General features: G+C 40.7%; 1 protein-coding gene across 5 annotated transcripts; it reads left to right on the forward strand.

The window, feature by feature from the left end:
• Window positions 1-368: 368 nt before the first annotated feature.
• colgalt2b (collagen beta(1-O)galactosyltransferase 2b) lies at window positions 369-23,801 on the forward strand. Of its 5 annotated transcripts, none has more exons than XM_067514533.1 (14): window positions 370-517; window positions 5,118-5,408; window positions 15,860-15,970; window positions 16,064-16,181; window positions 16,676-16,810; window positions 16,894-17,098; window positions 17,653-17,772; window positions 18,118-18,191; window positions 18,432-18,538; window positions 19,037-19,169; window positions 19,295-19,327; window positions 19,686-19,813; window positions 19,929-20,135; window positions 22,673-23,801. In XM_067514533.1, the coding sequence occupies exons 1-14, from the start codon at window positions 486-488 to the stop codon at window positions 22,944-22,946; spliced, it is 1,968 nt and encodes a 655-aa protein (XP_067370634.1). In that variant the 5' UTR covers window positions 370-485; the 3' UTR covers window positions 22,947-23,801. The 5 variants fall into 5 exon arrangements, with proteins under 5 accessions (XP_067370638.1, XP_067370634.1, XP_067370636.1 ...); XM_067514538.1 differs by lacking the exon at window positions 370-517 and adding an exon at window positions 14,689-14,817 and having other exon boundaries at window positions 5,269-5,408; XM_067514537.1 differs by lacking the exon at window positions 5,118-5,408 and having other exon boundaries at window positions 369-517.
• The last annotated feature ends 789 nt before the right edge of the window (window positions 23,802-24,590 follow it).

The raw sequence follows: 24,590 nt of genomic DNA on the forward strand, positions 1-24,590 counted from the left end.
GGGACTGATAGGGTGATATAAAAGATACTGATAACAACTGGGCATTTGCTCGCAAATGATTCCATAATGTGTTAGTACATAAAACACCAGACTTTCGAATGGATATCTGCTTAAAATGCAACCTGTGGGGCTGGCTGCCATAATGCTTTAAGTGAGTGTCCACTGCAATGTGGAAGGAAAATTCAGTAGCCAGACTGTCTCAAACACAACACACAAACTCCATTTTTACCTCACATGCCCTCACTTGCAGGGGCACATAAGGTTACAATCAGCATTCACTGTGCACATCAGCAGCGTAAAAGGGCCCCTGTGGGCCAGTGCTTGCAGAAAGACTCTCCCACACAGAAATAAATGTGTGTTTGGAGGCAGACAGAGGGAGAGAGGGAGGTGGGCGAAGTAAAAGCGAGAAATTAAGTTGAGGGAGTTGGGAGAGTGAGAATGTGGGAGGAAGAGACGGATGTTGCCCGTTAACCTCAGACAGGAATATGGGCAAGAAAATGTTCTTTTCCACCCTGACGTAAGTACTAATAAAGAGCCCACTCCTCCTTGCTTTGTGTGTTTGTTTTACTGTTTGTGTGTGTGTTTGAGAGAGAGAAATAGAGCCCAAAGTGTGAGAGTCATTGTTGGAAATATGTTCTTGCCTGTAATGTGTGAGTTAAATACAAATATTTGCATAAATCTTGACCAAATTAACATTTATAAATGAGTTTTTCTAAATGATGAAAGCTGTTTGTACAGGTGAAAATATCACAGTTTTGAATGTAAGCACCCCTATAGCAGCCTCTAAATAAATAGTAACTGGGATGTAGTTGTTTAGTGCGACTGTATGTTGGGCTTGTTAGCTTTAACCAGCCAGCTTGCTTTTTTAGAAGTGGTTTGTATCCTATGATTGTATTTAGCTGCTGCCTTATTTATGTAATAGAACTAACTAAATAAATTGTTTAGTTTTTTTTTCTTGTTTTTTTTTTTTTTTTACCTGGAAGCAGCAGAAAAAGGGCTGTAGATTAGTTTTACCTAAATTTAATTATGACTACACACCAAGCAGCAAAGGAGTATTTTCACTATGGGCTGGTGTTTACCTACAATTGTATTTGTTTTTGTTTTGTAATTTTTACAATTTTTCTTCTATTGCATTATAATTTTTTATGGGGTGGTAAGATGGACATTGAGCCTCTGGTTAAAATTCACATTTGATGTAATAACTTGGCATTTTGAGGCAGTTGTGTGGCTTTGTGTGTTTAAAAAAATGTGCTCATGTTCAGATGTGTGCAAGGTGCAACTCGACCTCACGATTTTCCAGTGTAAATGTGCGAGCTAGATGCATGTTTGTGTGTGTGTGTTTGAGAGTGTGCGTGTGTGTGAGAGAGAGAGATAGACAGAGTATGTGTGTGTTTGTGTGTGTGTGAGTACATGCTTTGCCCACATAGGGAGAATGAGTCAGCTCCAAGAGGCAAAGAGATGGATCTCTGCCTTTATGCCCAGAAGGCCTTTGGCTAGTGTATTAACTCTCTCCAGTAGTTTGTGGCTGCCTCATAACCTCTTTGGAGTCATTTACTAGTTAGTGAAAGCACATTCATTTACAAATGTTGCAGCCCCTAACTATTGTGGTCTCTCCCAGTTTGGAGAAGTATAAATGTACAAACTAACTATATTCCTATGTTTTTGTAGCCAGTCCGGCCACTTCTGTCTGTCTGTGCTCTTTTTTCCCACATCTATTTGCATGTAAAGCTTCTCCTTGCAGATCCATACTCTGGATTACCTTGGCAAAGAAGCAGCTCACATGAGGCATGGCTTGAGGTAGAATTAGATGCATTTGCATTCATGCCACACACCCACAAGAAGTGACCTACTTAAATCCCAGGAAGGTAATTGTTCAGTGTAAACACACCATATTTAATCCATGAACAATTATGCAACCGTCTGGATACATCTTATTATCAACAGTAAAATTTGATGGTTCAGCTGCATTGGAAATTATTATATGAATTCCCAGCATCACTGAGCTGACCAACAGTGTTTGAAGTATTGAAATAAATAGCCAGAGAGCGTGATTGCTGTAGTGGTCTGCACTGGTATTGTTTTACTGCAGTCTGCCAAGTTCGCATTAGCTGAGCACGCAGTCAGTCCCCTGAAACAGGAATGGGGGCATGACACTGTGGCTGTGCAGCAGGAACAGTTGTTTAGTGATGTGTGGGACAGTTTCATCAATCTTAGTCATCTGACCAGGATGTGTGGGTTTTCCTCACACTGTCTGAGCCTGACTTCCCCTAACACAAGACTGTGTGTGTGTGAGTGTGTGTGTGTGAGAGAGAAGAGATTTTCAATCATACAACAACAGCACCATCTGCTGGTTCTAGCTTTTGCCATGACATTTGCTCCGAGTCAAGTGCACACCCACTCAGAACTCTCTTCATGAAAAAACATTATCTATAAGGGCTGTACATCACCCTGACAGCATGAAGTCCTAAACCACCCACACACCCAAACACACACACTCACATAAATCAGCTCATTGTACAATGGGCAGAGGGCATATAGGCCCTTCCTCTACTGAAATCACTCTAAGCTGTAGAGAGAGAGTCTCGGCGGACTCCTGTAAGAAGCTACATTTTTAGGTGCTATACTCTAATATCTAATAGTTGAGGCTCCTTACAATGCACACAAAGCTGTCAAATTGTATCATGTGGTAGAAAACAACCTCTTATCTGTTTGTTTTTGTTAAAGAACAATTTCCAGGAAGCGCCTCAATGATTTCTTTATTGTTCCATTTACAAAAATACAACGTGGTACATTTTTCTTCTTGAGTGTGCTGTGTGACGCATTTTTCTATTTGTTGGCAGTAGGTGTAGAGGATTTACCCTGCTATTTAAAGCCAAAGCCCAGAAAGCACCACTTAAACAACTATGTTTCTCTACAACCGCAGTTCACTAAACAAAAAGTTGGCAGATCATAAAACGTGCAAAATACACAACTCTGCCCTTTCTGTCATCCTTTCCACCATAGTTCAATTGCACAATTACACAAGGACAAATGGCAGCATGTCAAGTACGCAACCAAAATTACAAGGCAGATGTTTTGCTGTGTCAGAATTGTGAGCACATAAGCCATTGAATAATGAAACTGTATCATAGACTGAGTAGGTGCTGAAGCCTTACACTGGGCCAAGAGGGTGAGGCTGTTTGTGAGAACTGAGTAGAAAGTGCAGAGCGACGTGTTAAACAGAAGAAGTTGTGCTTGTTTCAGTTCTGTCCTTTTCTTTAAACGTTAACAATCACAGTCCAGTTTGACATAAGCATGGCCCTAGAAGTCACTGTTCATGTGCCCTTCAGCATGTCTGAGCAGAGTCGTCAGCTGTGGCCTGCAAATGATTCGGATCTCTAACCTTTGTTTTAGACATTAGCGATCAGGAAAGCCTTTCTGGAGCAAAATCTTATTTTCTGGGGTTGTAGTATTGGGCAAATGTGGCGTGTGTGTGTTAGCTTCATGTTTTATGTTCTTGGCTGAATTTGGGAAAGCACTAGAGGGAGCTAAGGGATTACTCAGACAGACTGAAACCCCTGTTCTGTCTGTGTCTCTGGTCTATGGTGACTAAGTGCATCCGACAACAGCGAACATGACAGAATACTCTCATTACCTCAACAAAGAGGGAAAACATTACCAGGTGGCAAAGATCCTAGCTTAAAGTCGAGACAGGGACGCAAGTAAGTTGGCTTTGCCAGTCTGTCTGGGAACTATAATTAAAAGAGGTTACTGGCGGGTTACTGTAATCATATGAAAGAGTACAGTATAATATTATAGTAGCATGTAAAGCATGGATGCCAACTTTGGAGAAGGAGGTAAATGTATATTATAAGAGTAATATACAATTGACTCTAATGATCTGCCGCTTTGGAAAGATTGGGAAGTCACTATACTGTGTTTTGTTGCCATATTGGTCACATTGTTAGTGTTATGGTGTCAAGTTGGTTTGGCATTTTTTTCTGTCATGCACTAGTTAGATGTTTTGTTTTGGTTGCATGACTTTTCTGTGTTCAGTCCCACTGACAGTTTGTGATGCCTGGCAATGCAGTGTTTCTTTTTGATTTTCTCTCTGCTGGGAAACAGTCTCCTTCTTAATCATTTTAAATTGATAATCTCATTTGTTTTCTTAATTGCCCACTGACGTAAGCCTATATAAAAAACAGCATTTTATCTCATTCTAGATTTGTATGGGATGTGGCCATCTAAATTTACTGTATCTAAGTTCAGTATGAAAAACATTTCTCTAATCTAAGAATATCATATTATAAGCGCCCTGTTGTGATGCCACATATCTCCAAAACAAAATAAATTGTTCATTTAGCTTTGGAGGAAACTATGACATGTTCTAAGCCCATTGGGAGAGGCTTTGGATTTTTAGAAACTTAGAAAGGTAGAACTTAACATTTTAACCTGTAATCAGTATTTTATAAGACACTTTAATGTAGACATAGGAACATATAAACACGTGTTCAAATCACAGCATTTATAGCAGTCAACAACCTTCAGTCTATGAAGCATCTATAAATGATTTCTTGCGTATGTACACAGAATAAATATGGTTAAACACTGTTGTACAGCCTTTAAAAAGGTCCTCATCCCTTTTTGTAGACATCTAACAGAATTAGAAAAAATAAAGAAGTGTAGCTGTGTGTCCGGCTGATGTCAGAGCTGGTGACTTCATTATCTTCAGCTCTGTACCGTCCAAGCAGCTGTCAAGGTAAAAGGCCTGGGGAAAAAAAGAAAGAAAAAATAAACATGCAGGAAAAAGGTGTAAGGAGGAGAAACTGACCAGACGGACCTAACTAACAGGGTGCAGACACGCACTAATTTAGTGGAAAAAGCCTCACTAATAAACGGGTAAATGCGGACGTTAAGATATTAAGTTTTTCATTTAAAATACTGAAGAACCGAGTGTGTTTTAATAAATAGTATTATTTAAAGCATGCAATGTTGCTGAATGGTCTCTGAATAGTAAAACAGGGTAGGAGGAGTAAAAGTGGTAGGAAGCCCTCTACCATCTACCCACCCCCTCCTTTACCTTCCCTCTCCCTCCTACCGTCTCTCTCTGTCTCTCTCTCTCTCTCTCTCTTGCTCAGTCTCTGTACTGTGGGTTCAGGTCGTGGAGAAACACAGCGGAGTCCGGAAGCCAAGATGCGGGCGCTCGGGGCCGTGGGAGTCGCTGTGCTGTGGGGGCTACTGGCCGCTCTGGTGCCCGGCGTCGTATCGGAGCTAGTGACGCTGGTGCAGGAGCAGCTCAAACCCGAGTCCTCCCTGCTCAAGCCAAAGGTTATGATCGCCGTGGTGGCTCGTAACGCCGCGCACAGCCTGCCACACTACCTGGGCTGCATCGAGAGGCTGGAGTATCCGAAGGAGCGTATAGCGATCTGGTGAGAGACCCACAGACAGCGCTGCACTTTGCTACTTAGTGGCGTTTTATTGGCTGGAGCTTATTTGTGTTTCTGTAAGTTTTTAGACAGTGTTTCTTCTTCAAGTATCAGTATTTCAGTACTCATGATCGTTTGATGGCCGCATCTTTTACATGCTTTCACATCCGCACACAGTGCTGTCGCTGCGTTTTACGGTGCACCGACCTCGCGCTGGCATCCAAATTGCACAGTGCGCGAGAAGATAAAAGAGCTGCTGTCCACGTTCCAGTTCGGATTAACCCTCTATCACTGTTCCCTTCTTATTCAGCACAAACCTGTGGAAACAGGGCTTTAAAACAGCAGGGCTGACAGGTATGAGCAGGGGCCCCACTCCGGGTAGGGCCCTGTTAATAGGGTTGGTATCCGGCAGCACACTGAGATAATACAAAGTTTCAAAGAGGTACCCTGCAGGTGAGGGGATGAAAGGAGACATTGAGTTGGTCTGACAGCGGGACTTAGGTGTGTGTGTGTAATTGAGTTCTGCAAATTCATGCATAAAATGTGTGTGTGTCTGTGTGTTTGTGTGTGTGTGTCCATTTTACAGTCTGCATGTGGGTTATGCATCCTGTCCTCTGGCATTCTTTTGATTTGTTCCCCTTGCTGAATGTGTTGCTTTAGTTTGAAGTAGGACAGTGTGGTTCAAATTCAAAGACCCTCCCCTGAACACACACACATGCAAGCAGGAGAAACTCAACACAAAGAGGGTCCTGTCTCCTTAAAGTAAAGAGCTCAAGTGGCCGAGCTAACAGGGCTTTGTGAATGGTTTAACAAACAGAGAGCGAGTGGCATCTCTCCACACTGCAGGTGCAGCCAGAATAAACCAGTATATGTTCGAAGCAGATCAGTCTCACACAAGTATATTTGTAGTGATAGTTTTACCCAAATGTAACGACAAACTACATAAAAATTACATTTCTCCTAGTTAAAACTGTATTCTCACTAGTCAGAATGATAAGTAAATATATCGAGAATCACATTATTATTAGTAGAAATCTACAACTTTGAATTTACTAGTCAAAACTAATAATTTAAAACCCCTTTATTTAAGTATTTCAACATTTAATATCTAGGCTGGATATAGGCTATGATGCTGATATTTGTAATTCAGTTCGTAGAAAACCTTTCAGATATTCCCTCTGTTATTCTTCCTATGATAAATGTAGTCAGGTTTACCATTCATGTGTGTTGGGCTTTCAGTTTGAATATAACTTGTCCCAAAAAACTTAGTGATTTGTAAAAAGTCTAATGCCTGTTTAGCATGTAGACACAAACGTGTGAATGTGTGTATGCAGTGTGAGGGTCATCCAGGTTGCTATGACATGATCAACTGAATAGAGACCTTTTGTATTGCAACTTTGTTTCTGCAGCAGTAATAAAATAAAGGGCAAACTGAAAACAGCTGAAATATTAAAAATGTTTTTAATTTTGTAAAATTGATGATTTTTGTGCTTTGGAAAATTACATGATTTTCAAAACAGAATTCACAGTTTTTTTGTTATTGGTTTATTTTTCATGATTATCATGGCTCAAGGTGTGAGCCAAAACTGATTGATTTATTGATTGATTGATTTTCATTTTTCAACATTTTCTGAAAGCATGAATTCATGTTTTAATGTTTTTACCGAGAGTTATGCAGCAGTAATAGGTTGTGTAAAAAGACAACTAAAGTTCTCAGGATATTCAAGGTATATTTTGTTGTGGGAGAAGCCTCTTGGGTGGGTTAAACAAATCCCATAGTGATTTAAACCATAAGTCCAGCTTTGACTTATTACTTCTAAATGACTCTACTGCTACTGAAAGATTTGTAAGTCATTTTTAAATGTATTTGTCAGTAGAGAGTGATTAAAAGCTTGGATAAACAAGGGGGGGAAGAATTAACAGTTACAGTACTTTACTAATGTCCATGGTTTGTCTCGATACTGTACTTCATAAACAAACTATTTACAAAATATTTTTTATTGTCCATGTTAAGCTCATCACGTTAGTTCTTCTCTGGAGCATCAGAATGGAAAAAAGCAGTGGATTGTTTTTTTTTTCATCTTACCCTCGCCTAACTTAAAATATACAGTCCAGTAGAGATGGTGGTAAGTAAAACATAAAGGGTATAGGTAATACACTTAATAATAAGGGGGATCAGGGAGGTAGTGGTCTCCTCTTTTGATAATGCAGCAGCAGGACTCCAGCTCCCATTTAACCTCCAGACTGCCCTTGAATGGGAACAGGGAGGATGATGATTTTTTTTAGCACTTTGCCAGAGTGTGTTTGTACTGCATGATGCACCTGCACTTATGTGAGATGGCAGAAAAAGAGCAATAGTCAGAGACTGAATTTAACGTAACATAAAGAAAGCTTGTGGGGATGTGAGGATGGAGCACATTATACCATCTGACATGATAATTTAAAAAAAAATTTAACATTGATAATTGCAACAACCACTAAATTCGCTTTATCTTTCCAAAATGTTCAACAAGCTTTGTCTGGTCTGACGAAGTTGGGAGGACCACATTTTCCAGTTTGAGCTTGTTCCTAATATAATTTGCGCTGATTAACCAGGTCAGGTCTCCTCCTGTTTGTTCGGCTCTGACTCACACTGACAGTTGGGATGGTCAGTGAAATCTGCCTTTGAAAGTTTTCTGTCTTTGCCTAAGCTTTTAGCAAAGTGGCAGAGCAGTGAGAAAGACTCACACAGTGCTGTTAAAGAATGAAAGAATGCAGGGAATTAGAGAAAGAGGGGGATGGTTGGGCAGAAAGAAGGTGGTCAACAACTTTGGAAAATTACCCAGAGGCCATTTAAACCCTATTCCCACAGTAGCTGTTACCAGTTTTCCCTTTTCCATCTGATTGGTCCTATCAGAACTACAGTGAACAAAATTAAATTAAATGTAATGATCATTTGTATGGCTCCTTAGAAAGGCTAATAACCTGATCAGAAACCTGGATAATATAACTATACTCAGTGTGATTAGGCTCAGCAGTAGGTCATAATAGTTCTGAGTCAGGACAACGTGTCCTACCAGAAGCAGTGACAAATATCAGACTATGGATTAAGGAAAAATGTCAATACAAATAGAACAGCACTCCTCTAGTATAATTTATATATTTAGCAGACATTTGAGGGAATTGCCCTTCCTCAGCATGCAAACTAGCAGTAGTATAACACTGGTGACCTGTATCATGGTGAAGTTTAACAACGTAGCCTATGAGGGCACTCATATTCCACATAACAGCTGAAACTTAATAGACTGTATTTTGGAATTCAGGTACACTAAAGACTTTTTTAGGTTTTCCACGTCTCCACAAATGAAAAAAAAATATCAGTATACCACCAGTGATATTTGACGTACTTAAATAATGGAACATTATTGTAAATAATGAAAAATTCACTTAGATTTACCTATGCAAAGGTTTTCATAGTTTGAAACTAACAATTGCTTCAACATGACAGTAAGTTCTAAAAAAAGAAAAAATGTGTCAGCTCTTACACCATGCCTTGTGAGATTTACATCACTCATCCATAGAAGCCTCTGGCAACCCGAGGTCAGCGTGATGACTGACTGCTTAAATGTTACCTTGCAGCAAGGGGCACCTGGATTTGAACATTTCAGCTTTCCAGCTGTGGTCTTGATTTTCTGCCTGCATGGTTCTTGTGCAGGTGTTCTCAGTTCTGCCATTGAATATTCCAGTCCTTGTCTTAAACAAAGCTAAGCCCCTCAAGGCTCCATAATGTGAAGGTCTGTGAGTGGCATCAATATGAAAACTCAAGAACACAAACAAGGACATTTCCCAAACTGTCAAACTATTTGTTTAACTCTTTTTAAGTTTCTTCCGTGATTCAAATAGCTTTGAACTTTGGCCAGGTTTGCCTACAGGAGTTGTTGCTTTTGGTAAGCAGCTTCAAAAGAAATGAGGGTTATTTCATAAGCAGTGAACTGTGTGTTTGTCTTGACATCTGAGGCTCACTCCAGACTCCAGATTTCTGAAGTCCAGATCAGTCTGCATTTATTTTGCTCGTCCCGCTGCTGGCTGCTGCTGCTTATTGCCTGCCCCCTGGCTGTGCTCTTGTGGTGAAGTTCTTCCCCAGGTGCTGGTCTTCAGCGAGAGATGATTTGTGGACTTGTCAGAGACAGACAGAACCATGAATAGCATGTCAGTGCGTTGACATCATCAGCGTTTCCCAGAGGAATCGCTTTTATAATGTCATGTTGTTTATTTAGTCATTCATAATGTAACCACTTCTTTATGATTGTTGTCACTTTCCTTTCTATTCACAGGGAGGCATAGGTTTTATGGCATGACACTTTTATAAATTTTGTCGACCAAAAACAAAATAAATCAACAGCAAAGAAACTGGAAAAGGGACAAGCCATACTGTAATTATTAGTTTCTAATTTCCAAATACAGCACTATTAAATCCTGTTCCACTCTAGTGCTTAAGGTGTGAAATTCTCATTGTTGCCCAAATATATGCTAAATGCTTTAGTTCACCATTTATGTGTACTGACTACAGTGTTGAGGCCCTCTGCATGTTCATTATAAACTTTTTGGTTGTCTCAGTGCCTCACTCATGTGCTGTTAGGTTGTGATTACAGGTGAATAATGGACATATTCATACTGATCATAACAGTAATGAGAAAAAACAACAAAAAAATCAGTTAATTCAGTGAGGTCTCCCCTGTTTTGACTCACAATGTGACCCAGCCACAATGTACACGCCAGAGGTGTCCCCTGGTTGTTCTTGCCCAGGACGTCTGTGGACTCCAGTGATGGTTGGACCAGGTTTTTCAAGCTAGTATTTTATTTAATGAGCAGGTGTGTGTTCTTCATTCCCTCTGACAGACATATTGAATTATAACAGAATAGAATAAATCAAAGAGGCTTAAAGGGTTTTAAAATTCTTGATTGTTTTTGTTGTAATGTCTCTATTACAGGTGTGTTACCTAGGGGTTCATTTTTTACTGGGAGCACACTAGAGAAGCACAAATTGTTTTTGGCTTTGTAATACAGGGAGTTTGGACAATTTTGGAGAGCAGTTTATCCAAATGTATGGAATACATTATAGGTTATTGAGTTTTCTCTGGTGCTGACAACATGGGCATTTGTGAATGATTAGCATCATGTGTTTGGGGTATAAGTCAATATGTATTTGTATATGATGTATGAATGTGCAAGCATGTGTTTCTCTTTTCACATATGCCTGTGGGTTTTAGTTGGGCATGTGCGTGTGTGTTTGAAAGCTAATAACGAGTGTGTATTTCTGCTCTGTTTCTCTGGCTCGACCCCTGTTTTCCGTTCACTTTGGCAAACACCGAAAACAGCCCCACAGTGAGTCAGAACCTCTATATGTAGAGAATGAGACCACAGTCATCTCTGACCTCCCAATCAGTATCACCTGAGGAGTCGTAGTCTGCAGGCTCATCCAACTGTAAACGTCTTCCTGCTCAGGTATCTGATGTAAACTCCAGAAACACAGGATGATAGTTGCCATGAAGCAGTGAATGTCTTATTCTGGTCACACAATCACACTAGAACAGAGATACATGCTTGTATTTTCTTTCATCACACTTCTGAGAGAAAGCTTTTTCTGAGTAACGCAGGAGAAGCAGAGGCTCCAAATTAAATACAAAAGAGGCTGTGTGGATAATGCTGTGAACACGGTGTCACTAGTCAATATCACTGAAAATATCCCTAATGTAGCAAACCAGACATGTCAAATAAATAGTGCTCATCGCAATAAGGAAACTTCACAGAGTGAGTCTCTGTGATTTGTGATGTTCTGGTGTGAAAAAGACTCTAGGGACATGGTTAGTGACTAAATGTACTGAGTCACGTTTTATGGTCCTGTTAAAACAGCTGCAGGGTAACCGTGGAAATATAGAAAAGACATTCACTTCTAATGATGTAGTCGAAGTTACTATGTGGCCCAATGTCCATTTTCCATTTCCAGGGCTTAAGCTTTGCCAGCTCTGCACCAACCAATTAACAAACTCTGTTAATGGATGCAGCTGATGATGTCGTACCTGCCAACAGACCTGCACTGTCTTCTTTGCCCTGTAGCAAGAACCCAACATATCTGTTCCATCACTTGCAGTAAACAAGCCAAATTGACTTTCCAATCCCTGAGCCGATTTTCTCTCTTTTGCTCTCTTTTTCCCATGAAGTGAAACTAGTTGTTCATGGACTTGGCCCCAGACTGTGAATTCTTGCTTAGATGCCCCATGTGTTTCCAGCCTACTTCCAACAGTATTGTCAGAGCTTGGCAGTGCAGCATTGATAGAGTTGGCAAACCCTGAAACATAATGGCAGCACTCTCATCTGGAGACTAGGAAAGCCTGGATTTGGAATGAGATAAGATGCAATAAAGGTAGACATATAGAGACGGGGAAAGAGAGAGAAAAAGGACTGTTCATCAGTCAGTTAGAGCGCTTAAAGCAGTGTTTTAATGAACAGTGGAGTGTTTTCATAGAGGGAACGATTTTACCACCACCGTCTGTCTGTCCATCTGTCTGTTCGTCTGTCTGTGTCATCAGTGCTCTCTCTCTCTCTCTGTCCCTCCCTGGCTGTAATCTCCTACCAAGTTTACCTGAGTTTTTGCTTTCTTTCTCTTCTCCATTTATTCTCTTCTTGTCCTTGTCCTTTTTCACAACCAGTGAAAACACCGGAGTATTTTACATTTAGAACTGCTAGCACTGCAGGTCTGAACTTTCATGTTTACACTGTCTAAATAGCTGTTTGTGTGTATTAATTCAGCTCTGTACCCACTGCAGTGTGAGCCGGCCTTGGCTACTTTTGTTGACCCTGAGAGTCATGAGGAATTTCAGTCACAAGGTCCTGTCTCACGGGCGCCTCCTTCCATCCTTCCTCGGTTCTACCCTCTTGTTCCCTTTCCCCTTCCACCATTCTACCCATCTGACACCGCTCTTACTCCTTTACCCTGCTGGGCCATTAAAGGGGCCTGAAGCCACGTCAGCCTACAGACTATATTGCAAACTCAACACACAGACACCAGTGTAGTTATTATGTTTTAAAGGCACCTATGCTCATGTCTGAAAGAGGCATTCTCGCTTCTTAATTACATGCAGCACCCGTTCATTATTGGCAGCGATATTAGATATTTTATTGAATCAACGCTCAGCTAACAGTGGCCTGCTGGGCCCTTTCAGACCTATGTTTACCTGAAAGGGCCAGTCCTTCATGTTCTGCCTCTGTGTTTAAAGCCAGATGTTAGCCCTCAGTTGATCTCCTTCATGGCACACTCACTGTGATCTGGCACAGGTGTCTGGAGGGGATAATCATACCAAGTGGGAGATAGAGAGAGTGATGTGGTGTGTTCAAGATCACATTATAGACATAGAGATGTGACCAATGCATTACCACTTTGTACTGCATGATTGCTGCAGTGTATTTTGACCAAATCAAATGAACAGCTATTGTACAGTATAAAATATATTGATTTGTGGTAATATCTTTATTACTTTTTATAAAAAGTGATACAAGAACGAGCAACGAGCATTCAAAGAAGTCTATATCTCGCATTTTGTTAACTGCAAATGGCAAGTATTGATTTGCAGGGCCTTACTACACTACAGAGAGTAGTGTAGAGTGTAAGATGTGAATATTGTGCACTGGGTAGAACAGGGACTACAGATGACTCAAAGAATTCATGCCTTCACTGTAAGTGGGTAGAAGGACAAATGTTGTAGTTCACTGATAGTAAGAATACATGGACATCTATGAAGCGAGAGAGAGACAGAGTGGCTGGATGTGTAGGTGAGGCCTCAGGAAGCATGTGTTACCCAGATGCTGATTATAAAGAAAGTAAAGGGGAGAGGAAGCCTTTCCCCAACGCTGCAGGCAGCTAAATAATGAGGCTGCAGTTTATTGTAAGTTTCAGGAAGAGGAGGAGGTACAACATGAGGCAAGAAAGAAAGAGATACAGATTCTGTGTGTGTCTGTGCACTCCTTTTTCAATTTTACTTCCTATACCCACATAGACAAAATCTTTATTGTTCTGTGATTTCAAAAACATCAACTGAGAATAGCTGTTTTCTTTTTTGCCTGCTTGGTCCAGTCTCATAAACAAGCCCCTTCTATTTGTTTCATTCCCTTTGTTTCACACTGTGTACATATGCTTCACTGCTGTGTGCATCACTACGTTTCACATTTCCCAAACTCATGAGGCATGAAAAGATGTAATGTTGGTAATGGAAAATCACACAGTGTACTCAGAGTCCTGAGAGCTCAGAAAGGCTCGGCAATGGGCGGGGAAGGCACGTATGACGTGCCTGGGAAAAACAAGTGACAAAACGCTGGTAACATGCATTTTGTAGCGGTCATATACACAAGTGTTCATTTGTTTTTGTTTTAGCCTTATTAGCTTCATAATAGAAGTCATATTGAAGTGTTCAAACATGTCTTCTTTTACCTTTCAAAAGACACAGAAACACCTGTTTTCTACTCTTGTAGACAACTTTTAACCTTTACACACTGGTAACAAAAAGCACACGTCCTGTAGAGAAAATACAACAAAGCTTGATTTTGACTGGTTCTGAGCTTGTGAAAGTAAAGTAAAAATAATGTGACAGTTGGACAGGCTTTAATGAGTTGTGTTTGCAATACAACGAAAAGGCAATGACAACATTTTGGAACAATTCTGCACATTTTCAGTTTATCTTTAGCAGTAAATTTTAATCTGTTTTCAGCCCCACTCTCTTTTCCCCTCTGTCCCACGCTTACTATTGCTATCTTATATACCCATAAACATTCAGTGCGTATATCATATGTTCCACAAGTTCCCTGTCTGCAGTCTGTCTTACGGAGATGGCATGCAGGAACACAGTTATGTCCCCCAGCGATGTGCAGCTTTGCAGCTGAAGAAGCATGTAAATGTGTGTGCACATCTACTAATTACCAATGAGTCAGGTGTTCAGTGGGTTTCCAGCCTACGATAAAAAAATAACAGCTAGTCATCAGTGGCGTCTCCTTCCTTTATTACTCTCATGGGTACTAATACACACATGCTTGTCTTTGCACATATACACACATTTTTCCTATTTACTCACTAGCTCTCTCAAGCACATACATTAAATGTATTTGAAACCACCACTTGTGTAACATATAATTTACCAGTCACACTGCTGTAAAACAAAAATGAATGTCTGTATGATGTTTCACACATCTGCAAATTTAGGCATGCACATACGTACATATTGTATATTGTTATTGACCACTGTGTCTCCTTCAGTCTTCTCCAGCAGCTGAGGTTCATCTGTGTGACTGAAGATGACTGAAACCCGACAGTTAGTAGAGCTCTGCCCATCTCTAGTTAATTTTTGTGTAGTAGACTGGCCATGCATGTATCATGTCATTTAAGGTAAGCGTTTGTGTCATCACATACTGTAAGCATGTTTGTGTGTCAGTATACCTTTATGTGTGTCTTAAGAAGAGAACAGGTGTTTCTGTGCTGATGTTTGTGGGTAAGTGTCAACACTCTTACACACCAATGTTGAGGCTTCCTTAAGGAAAACACAAGGACACGTTGCACAGAGCTGGTGTGTTTCTATCTCTGTCCGGGCAGTCTAACATTGGGTGTGATTTTGGAGACAGTACATCAAGGAATGTTACAGCAACCAGTGGAAAACTCGATGTTTTAAGAGTGTGTGTATATTTGTTTACACTTTCTCTTGACCCTAAATTACAATTTGAATGAGAGAGAGGGAGACAGGTGATGTTTATCTTTTTATTAATCTCGAATATGTTAAGGTGATAACAGATTCCACACTGACTTATGAAGGGGTATTTTACAGCTTTAATTTCTTTTACCTACACACACACACACACACACACACAAACGCACACACACACACGCTTACCCACACAACATACAGTAGCTTTAGTGTCTTCTCTGAGTCAGCTCAGGCAGCTGAAGTGGAAATCTCTGTGAAGAAACAGCAATGGAAAGTGCAAACCGCAGGAGTGACAAACAAGCAGCTGGAACTGTGTTAACTTTTACACTGACATCATTTGCTTACAGGTACAACTGTGTGTGTGTGTGTGTGTGTGTGTGTAGGTGTGTGTGTGTGTGTGTGTGTGTGTGTGTGTGTGTGTGTGTGAAAACTGTGCTTTCAGTTTACCTTTGCAATAACATAGTGCAAAGTTGTTGCATCAATATTCACTGTCAGTGTTAAGCTCAGACAGTAATTAAGCATCTTCTTCCATAATATGAAACCCAAGCTTATGAAAATTAACAGCACTGTATCCTCTAAACCTTGACGTCTGTCCTACCAGTCTTGACTTGCTAGGACAGATGTTTACTTCTTAAGTGCTTAGCACACCTTCAACAGGAGAGTTTAATTTTAGGAAGGCTAGTGAATCGTCAGCTTCAGTTAAATGGCATCATTTGTTGTTTGTTTTAGGGCAGCAACAGACCATAATATAGACAACACGACTGCCATGCTGAGAGAGTGGCTAAAAAGAGCCCAGGGTGTTTACCATTACGTGGAGTGGAGACCAATGGAAGAGCCTAGGTTTGTTCCACAGGAATCATTTATTAGCATCTATTTGGACCAAGTCAGTCAGGATTGTGAAGATCAATAATTTGACTTTAACTCTCTATTAAGATCCTATACAGATGAGTGGGGTCCAAAGCACTGGCCTGCCTCTAGGTTCAACCACGTGATGAAGCTGAGACAGGCAGCGCTGAAAGCTGCCAAGGAACGATGGGCTGACTACATACTGGTGAGGCTTTGATACTCTTTTCAGTGTTTAGAAGATTCAGTTAGAGAGACAACAGAGAAATGATTGTGTAATGGTTGTGATACACATCTGCATGAAGATGGTTGGTTGGTACTAGTTCGCTGGTCAAAGAGCCAGAGATTACAGAGTATGAATGAATCAGATGGAAGTGTGACTTCAGTGTTTATGCTGTGGTCTATTATCAAGAGCAAATCAGGGCATCATTGTCTAAATTATATTTTAACGGTTTTCCTCACTCCTGTAAAATATGTAACTTTGGAGAATGTCACTCTACCTTATTTAAATGTTTAATGTAAATGTGAATGTAAAAAGTGATTATTATTAAAAAGTGTATTATTGTATTAAAGTGTATTAAAAGTGTATTATTATACGAAATGACATATTTGTGAAAAGAAACAAAGCAACAACAAGGCAGTCCAGTTTATTTGTAGAATAGATGTATGATGAGTAACTCACTTGTCTCTGCTGCTTTGTAGTATGTTGACAGTGATAACCTGTTGACCAACCCTCATGTGCTGAACCTGATGATGGCTGAAAACTTGACTCTGGTGGCCCCAATGTTAGAGTCTCGCTCCCTATACTCCAACTTCTGGTGCGGCATCACTCCACAGGTATAATTTGGACCTAAATTCATCCGTGTGTCAATTCTCTCAGCTGTAATGTATTTATTCCTCATCTCCCTTTTCTCTGTCAGGGTTACTATAAGCGAACCCCGGACTACCAGCCGATCAGAGAGTGGAAGCGGCTCGGCTGCTTCCCTGTTCCCATGGTGCACAGCACGTTCCTGTTAGACCTGCGTCGTGAATCCAGCATAGACCTGGCCTTTTACCCACCTCACCCAGACTACAGCTGGGCATTTGATGACATCATGGTGTTTGCTTTTTCTGCACGCCAATCAGGTCAGTTTAAAATGGCAACTCGCAATAAACATCAGATTTCTAGCGGGTATGCAAAAGCTTCATGACAACAGAGCGACTACATAGCGACTTCATTTGTACTTCATTGCAAACTGGTGTGTGCTGCAGTACAACACAAGAGCGCAGAGATAGATGGTGTTGTTGCTGCAATAACTAGCTGGTGATTGACTGTAGACGAAACCTATGCCATTAAAAGAGATGAATGAAATGTAGAATAGCATCAATAAGAAGTGAAATATGTGTTCTTTTTCTCAGTGCCATATAACCAATGTTACAGCTCTTAGTATTGCTTCCACACTTGTATCACCCACAGTGTCCTAACAAAAACTCTTAATTATTCACAAATTTATTGAAAAATATAATGATAACACTTTTAAGTAACGTAAAGCTGTTTATTTGTTTTTGTTTATGTGCAATGGATATAGATTTAATTACTGGCTCAGAGGTGGTCTAATTTTCATGTTTATTTGAATTGTTTGGGTCAAGAGGTTGTATTTACAGAAGTCTGTGTACGATGTATGTGTGTATGTTCCCAGGCGTGCAGATGTATGTGTGTAACAGAGAACACTACGGTTTCCTGCCTGTTCCACTTAAACCACAGCAAAATCTGGAAGATGAACACGAGAGTTTCATACACACCATCACCGAGGCTTTGAGTGAGTGCACACATAAAGACACACACACACACACAGACACACACTTTTCTGACTTACTCTATCACTCCTTATTATTTCACCTCTCAGGTTTGTTTCTTCTTCATCTTGACCACCATGACCCTCTGTGATTGCATCCTGTCAACCCCTTTGCTTTACCCTCCTACTTTCTCTCATTCTCTCCCTCTTCTTTGTTTTTACAAACCCCAGCTCTCTTTCTTTCACCCATCTTTGGCCTTATTCACTGCTCTTTTCTCCAAATATACCATCACAATTTAGTAAAACTCAGATTCAGGTTTTGTTTCTTTTTTCTGTTAACCTCTGATGTCCTTCCTCTCTGTCTCTCAGTTGACCATGATATTAAGCCCTCTGAGTATCTGTACTCTCCACCATCAACACAGGACAGAGTGGACTTTGATGAAGTGAGTAATAGAGCTCAACAACTGCAATTTCTTGATATATTTACTGATTACCAGCTTTTTTTGTCCTAGTTTGGTTCCTTTTTTTATGTCTCAGAGTTCCTCCATACCTGCCCTTGCGCTCAACTTATACATACTGTACAAAACAAACAACAAAACAAAAACTTACTGTAAAAGTGTATATATAACTTTAAAAGGGACCTTAAATCAACATGTCTCAATTTCTTCTCTGTGAATGTTGAGATTTTCTTGATCAACCTGAAGCGCCGGCTGGACAGAAGAACCAGGATGTTGAAAACAATGGCCTCACTGGGTCTACATATCACACTGACAGACGCAGTGGACGGCAAGTAGGTCACAAACACACATTCATTCGAGCTGTTAATAAACTGCTTTAATCCTAAAAAAATCTTCTCTGACCAAGACTTCCTAACTTTACTTTACTTTACTTTATTCAAACCAGAAATAAAAGCAAAATTGATTTCACGCATAAACATCTGATGCACACTATTCCAATCCTCTGAAATGCTTAGTTTTCTGTCCCCCATCTGTTGCTTCTTTTTCTGACATGTGTCCAAACTCCCTGTCTAAACAGTGATATGGTGTTTGTAACAATGTGTTGGATTTACTTTCCCCCTTTGTGCTAATTTTCTTTAATCCACTGTTGAGAAGGCCCTAATCCTTCTTCCAGCCTTTGTTTGTCGTGCAGTATGTATTACTTGTGGCACCCTGTTTAAGTTTGCTGTGTGATGATTTATTATTATTGATAACTAACATAGCTGCATAAAGAGCATGTAGATATACAGAACAACTCCCTTCTCATTACTAGCTATTCTTCATATTATTAGGGCTTTGAATACATCCCAGCTGCAGGCCTTAGGAATAGAGATGTTGCCAGGCTACAAGGATCCTTACTCTGGCCGAGTCCTTACCAGAGGGGAAATCGGCTGCTTCCTCAGCCATCACTCTATTTGGACACAGGTGAGAGCAGTGACGTCTGATGCAATAATTCATGGAAGAGAGGTTGTGTAGTAAATATTGAAGGTTGAATCTTTTTGACCTGCTGAAGTGTCTTTTAACTGGGGATGGTTTTTTTCCAACTGCAGGACTGCTGTTCATGGACTCTGATTCCTGAACAAGCTGAGCATCACAGAGCAACCTTCAGCCCACTTTATTCTAGTGCATACAGTAGTGCACATGTACCATGTACTGTCCTGAGAATAATAGTATTCAGTATATGACGTACCAGTTTACCAAACCTACAATGACACAAGCATAGACATTTAGATTACATCTGACTGTACAAAAGTTGAAATGTACAATTGTAATTTCAGCATTTTGTATACTAGATAAGATAAAACAAGAACTTTTATGCATACTGTAAGTGAGGTGATATAAGAAAAGGTTAGATACAATGAGTCAGGTAACAACAGTGCGAACCTGTGTGTTGCTCTTTCATTTTAAAGTGAATGTTTGTGTGTCCTGTCTGATTATCAGGTGGTAGAGCGTGGCCTCCAGAAGGTTCTTGTTTTAGAGGACGATGTGAGGTTTGAGCCCAGGTTTAAACGACGGCTACAGGCCATAATGGATGACGTTGACAAAGCCCAGCTGGAGTGGGACCTCATGTAAGAAAATCTGCCCAACCATTTATGCACGCAAATTAACTTCCTGTGGTGTAGTCACGTACTTTCCCTTAATGCTTAGATAAAAACAAAAACGCTCTTTCTGTCCATGTTCCAGCTACGTAGGGCGTAAGCGTATGCAGGTGCAGCAGCCGGAGCAGTCGGTGGAAGGTGTAAACAACCTGGTTGAGGCGGACTACTCCTACTGGACACTCGGCTATGCACTTTCGGAGCAAGGAGCTAGGAAGTTATTGGCCGCAAACCCACTCACGAGGATGCTGCCTGTTGATGAATTCCTGCCGGTCATGTTCGACAAACATCCCAAGTCAGTGTTAGCTTCCTTTTTTAAAAATTTTAAATCCCAATGCATTAAATACATGTGATACAAAAACATGTAGTCTTATTGAAAGCATATGATGTATATATCCAGACGGGCGGGTTTATGAACAGTCATGCAAATAGGCCCACAAATAGATGATGCACACACGCTGTTACATAAAAGCATATAGAGTAATTCACATTCAGAAAAAACATGAAGATAGAAAACAATGTAGTACACAGTGAGAGAAACGTAGGCATGTGTGGTTTCCGTGCATGCACAAAACCAGACCATGATGGCAATGAATTAGTACAATTACTGAAGAGATACTTTGCAGTAATTATCTGGAGATGGACACAAACACATGTCCATGTGCCCTTTCAGACTATTCAGACAGATGTTGGACAGATTGTTGTTTTCTAGTTTGTGGTGCCACAATCTCTGTCCAGTTTAATTCCCAGTAACGTTCCCTAAACGTCTCTGTGTCTAACCTTTCTGATTTTTTTCTTCATCCAGATTATCATCATCTTCATCCCCCTATATTTATGTTTTTCCTCTACCCCCCTGCTCCGCCTCACGAACAGGGTGTGGATTGTTCCTCGGGCTCAGTGGGTACAGTTCCTTGCCCAGGACACACAATGCCTGATTTTCTTTTTCCTTTTCTTTGAAAATTCCTGTCGTGCCCTGCTCTCTTCTACCTCTGCCTCCAACTGCCCCCTTCCTGTTTCCCTCTACATCTTTTAATGCAGCCCTCCACCTTTCTTAGCTCTGCTCTCATTCACTATTTCTTTCTTTTTACTCCTTTTATATTTGCCCACTCCGCAGATCTCTACTTTTGTGCACATTGACTCCCTCCCTGTGTCACTCACTTCTCCTCCCCCTTCCGTCTTCCTCTGTGAGGAATGCGGGCCAGCACGGTTCTTCCTGCTGGTTGGAGAAGGGGGACAGCATTCCCATTGATAGGCCTGAGCATGTGGGTGGGGTAGTGATGGACACTGTGTTAGTGTGTGTGTTACTATATAAATATATATAGAGATGTGTGTCCAGTGTGCACTGTATAGATTACTAGGTAAATATACAGGGTGTATTCAAAAGTGAGAGAAGGCATGTGACATATGAAGGCGTGTTTAAAAGTGTGATAAATTGGAACTATGGACAAAAATGTTGAAAGGTGGCGGGGCAATATTGTAAGATGTTCTATATGTTATATAAAGAAACGCAAGGGGATTGTGTGCTCTGTTTAACTTGTGGAATTTCATCTGCAATATTTGCTTTTTCAGAAGAAGAGACTCTGCTACGTTCCTAAAGGTGGTAAAGTGGTTCTTATTTATAGTTACCTTTTCTTTATAACCACAGAAAACCATAAAAAAGGGAAATTGGTGACACTAAACCTAGCAACCCATTGTGTGGCTGTAATCCATGGTGTCCAAGGCTTTAAACATGGACTTGACCTCAGTCTGCAAGTGTGACTCCGCCAGGCTGACCTGTCACACCCAGACAGCCCTCGGTCCTCCGTCGGCCTGTGCTGCAGGCTGACAGGATGACACACTGAGAGTAGATGGGATGGGATAACATGTTTCTATGATCTTCTGTGCCACAGCTGTGGTATTAAATCTGTAAACATGTTAATGGAAGAGCTTAACAGCAATTTTGAAGTACTTAAGTATCGGTTAAGAGTTGGTACACTGCAGCACTTCTTGTTTTTAGTATTTCATATTTCTGTTCAACTTAGGCGGCCTGGTGGATCAGTGGTAGAGCTTTGGGTTGGGAAGCTCACTGCACCCAGCTACCAAGGGCCACCCTGAGCCTAGATAAAAATGGGAGGGTTGCGGCAGGAAGGGCACCCGGCATAAAAACTCATGCCAAATCGACGTGCAGAACACAGCAAATAAAATGTTTTAAATGAGCTTGAACTAAGCCAGTTTGTACGGGTTTACATTAGTTTTATACTGAATACTTCTTCATAATTAATAGCATCATAAAATGTGTAATTTTCTAAGCAGTAATAAAGCATTTCTGTTACAGTAAACTTGGGTTGCACCAGAGAAGAGCATCCTGTTCCTCTATTTGGCATCCTGTAAATCTGCTGTCCTTGCTGATCTTTCTGGAGTATAGACACCAAAAATTCCATTTAGCGAATATGATGAGTCAGTCAAAAACACCAAAGGCATTAATTCTCTTCTGTGTGACCTTTGGTATACAGCAAATAACAAAGACAGCACTTGGCGGCAAAGTGCTGATGCTACATGACTAGATTTCGAAATGATAAGTATGAACTCTTGCCACTATTGATAATGTCATTAAGAGAAGGTGCCTTGTATATTGGTTATTTGTACTCCTAAAAGTCGCTGGATAACAAAATGTTACCTCAGATTCTGAAAAAAGGCCATTTTTCACATTTTTGAATTTCTTTATGGCCGAAATAGGAAATATTAATTAACAGGTAAAGTCAATAATCACTACTTACAGTAATAGTGACATTCCTAACATTTCTCAACTTTGTTTCTCTTTCCTTCTCTTCATCCCTCCATCGTCTTCCTTAGCACTCAGTACATGTCTCACTTTGAACCGCGGGACCTGAAGGCCTTCTCTGTGGAGCCGCTTCTCATCTACCCCACTCACTACACTGGAGAGCCAGGCTACATCAGCGATACGGAGACTTCCACGATCTGGGATGATGAAGAAGTCGCCACCGACTGGGACCGGCAACACGCCCGCAAAACAGCCCAGCAGGGTCGCATCCGCCCTGTGGCACAGAACAGTGTCACTGGAGACTCACCGCCTCCTGCAGCTCGAGCATCACGAGACGAACTCTGATATGGAGACTTGAAAATCAGAGAGACAAATGCTATATGGTTATATACCATGTAGAAACAATGATTGTCATGTGTACACACACTTGAAAAGACACACACTGATGTCCACATGGATAAAAGCAGAGCTGAGATGTCTAATCTGCTGCCTGATCAGAAGAGACTGAGAAGCAGTGGAAAAGGAGCAGAATCTGGGACCAGGGCCAGAAAGCTTTAAAAAAAAGCTTTATTTATTCCTCATGTGCCTCCTCTGGGCTTAGAAAACTTAAGCAACACATGGAAGTTAGCTAAAATCATTTGCAGGACATGAAAATATTTCTTACAAATCCGTTTTCATGATGTGATTTTTTTATACAGCTGGACAGCTGAAGAATAAAGGAATCTTACATTTATATGACAATAACTCCAAAGTGTGTGTGTGTGTGTGTGTGTGTGTGTGTGTGTGTGTGTGTGTGTGTGTGTGTGTGTGTATCTGTTGAACATCTGTAGGGGAAGGGGGGCTGACATACTGTACACATTACGGCAGATGATGCTAGACACCCACACACACAAAACACACACACTGAAAGTACTTCAAGAAGCAGGGCAGTAATGGATGTTTTTAAGTCCCAGTGTTTCTATCATTGGAGATGTTTCACTCACACGACAGGCTGGTCCTGCTGCTCAGAGCAAAGGTCATACATTACATGTAGCCTGCAGGATGCATGATGAGCAGTTTCCTCAAATTCAGATCCTTGATTTTAGAATGTATGAGTTAAGTATTTAGAAAAACTGGAATATTTAATGTTTAATGTTATTAACACAGGTTGTTCTTCATTCAGTTGGGGTGTTGGGCTGAACCAATAAAAGTACTTCTCTATGTCTGTGTTTTCACTCACTCTGCAACATAACTCACACAGATGCTATCTATCTTCTTATAGTAATTTGGATTATTATTGGATTACTGGCACAGTGGAGAGTTTGGAGACAGATGCAAAAGCACAGAAAAGATCCCAGGCCAGATTCAAGTCTATAAAAGCAATGCAGCAACACAAAAAACCCAACACTCTTTATCTCTGTGGGACCACAACTTTCATTAAGTAATGAACTGTATATTATTGTTTCTATCGTTTGAATAACATGCAAACTTTTTGCAACTGTTCCCAAGCCACATGTTTCAATTTATGAAATGATCTGCAACCTTCCAATAAATATAGAGTTTTAAATGGTGATTGTGCAGACGACAGTCCATGGGTGGCTTGGCAACAACCTTTGACCAGGTGAGTGAAAATCTGCTCACATTTGGGAAACCTGTTCTTGTTACTCTGGTATCAGGTATTTTCGTTGTTTGATGAAAACTGCTAAAAATGTACAAAATCTTATATAATTATTCCAGAGGGGTTTGCAGGTTTGTTTCCTCAGGTATTGTCCTGACCAAGCTTGCAGCTCTAAAAGCGAGACTACGCTGCCGTCTGCTGGTCATATTTAATACAGCAACTGCACCACACTGCCTTTTTAAATAATACACTTAATGTAATGTTATATATAGTACTAGGCGTCCTTACACATAGTACAATATACCACAAAACAAAACAAAGACAGATAAAAGCTTGCCTAGTAAATACTAAACATATTCTCTTTCTGCGACTGTGGCGCAGGAAGGTAGAGC

The sequence above is a fragment of the Channa argus genome, chromosome 8 (genome assembly GCF_033026475.1).
Source record: "Channa argus isolate prfri chromosome 8, Channa argus male v1.0, whole genome shotgun sequence".
NCBI classification, from domain to species: Eukaryota; Metazoa; Chordata; class Actinopteri; order Anabantiformes; family Channidae; genus Channa; species Channa argus.

What these genes read in the sequence shown, in the direction of transcription:
- colgalt2b (XM_067514533.1), top strand. Translation starts at nt 486, where the DNA reads ATGGGCAAGAAAATGTTCTTTTCCACCCTGAC. An exon ending in ATGTTCTTTTCCACCCTGAC is followed by an intron (nt 518 to 5,117) that starts GTAAGTACTAAT and finishes TCTCTTGCTCAG; the next exon opens with TCTCTGTACTGTGGGTTCAG. An exon ending in AGACCAATGGAAGAGCCTAG is followed by an intron (nt 15,971 to 16,063) that starts GTTTGTTCCACA and finishes CTCTCTATTAAG; the next exon opens with ATCCTATACAGATGAGTGGG.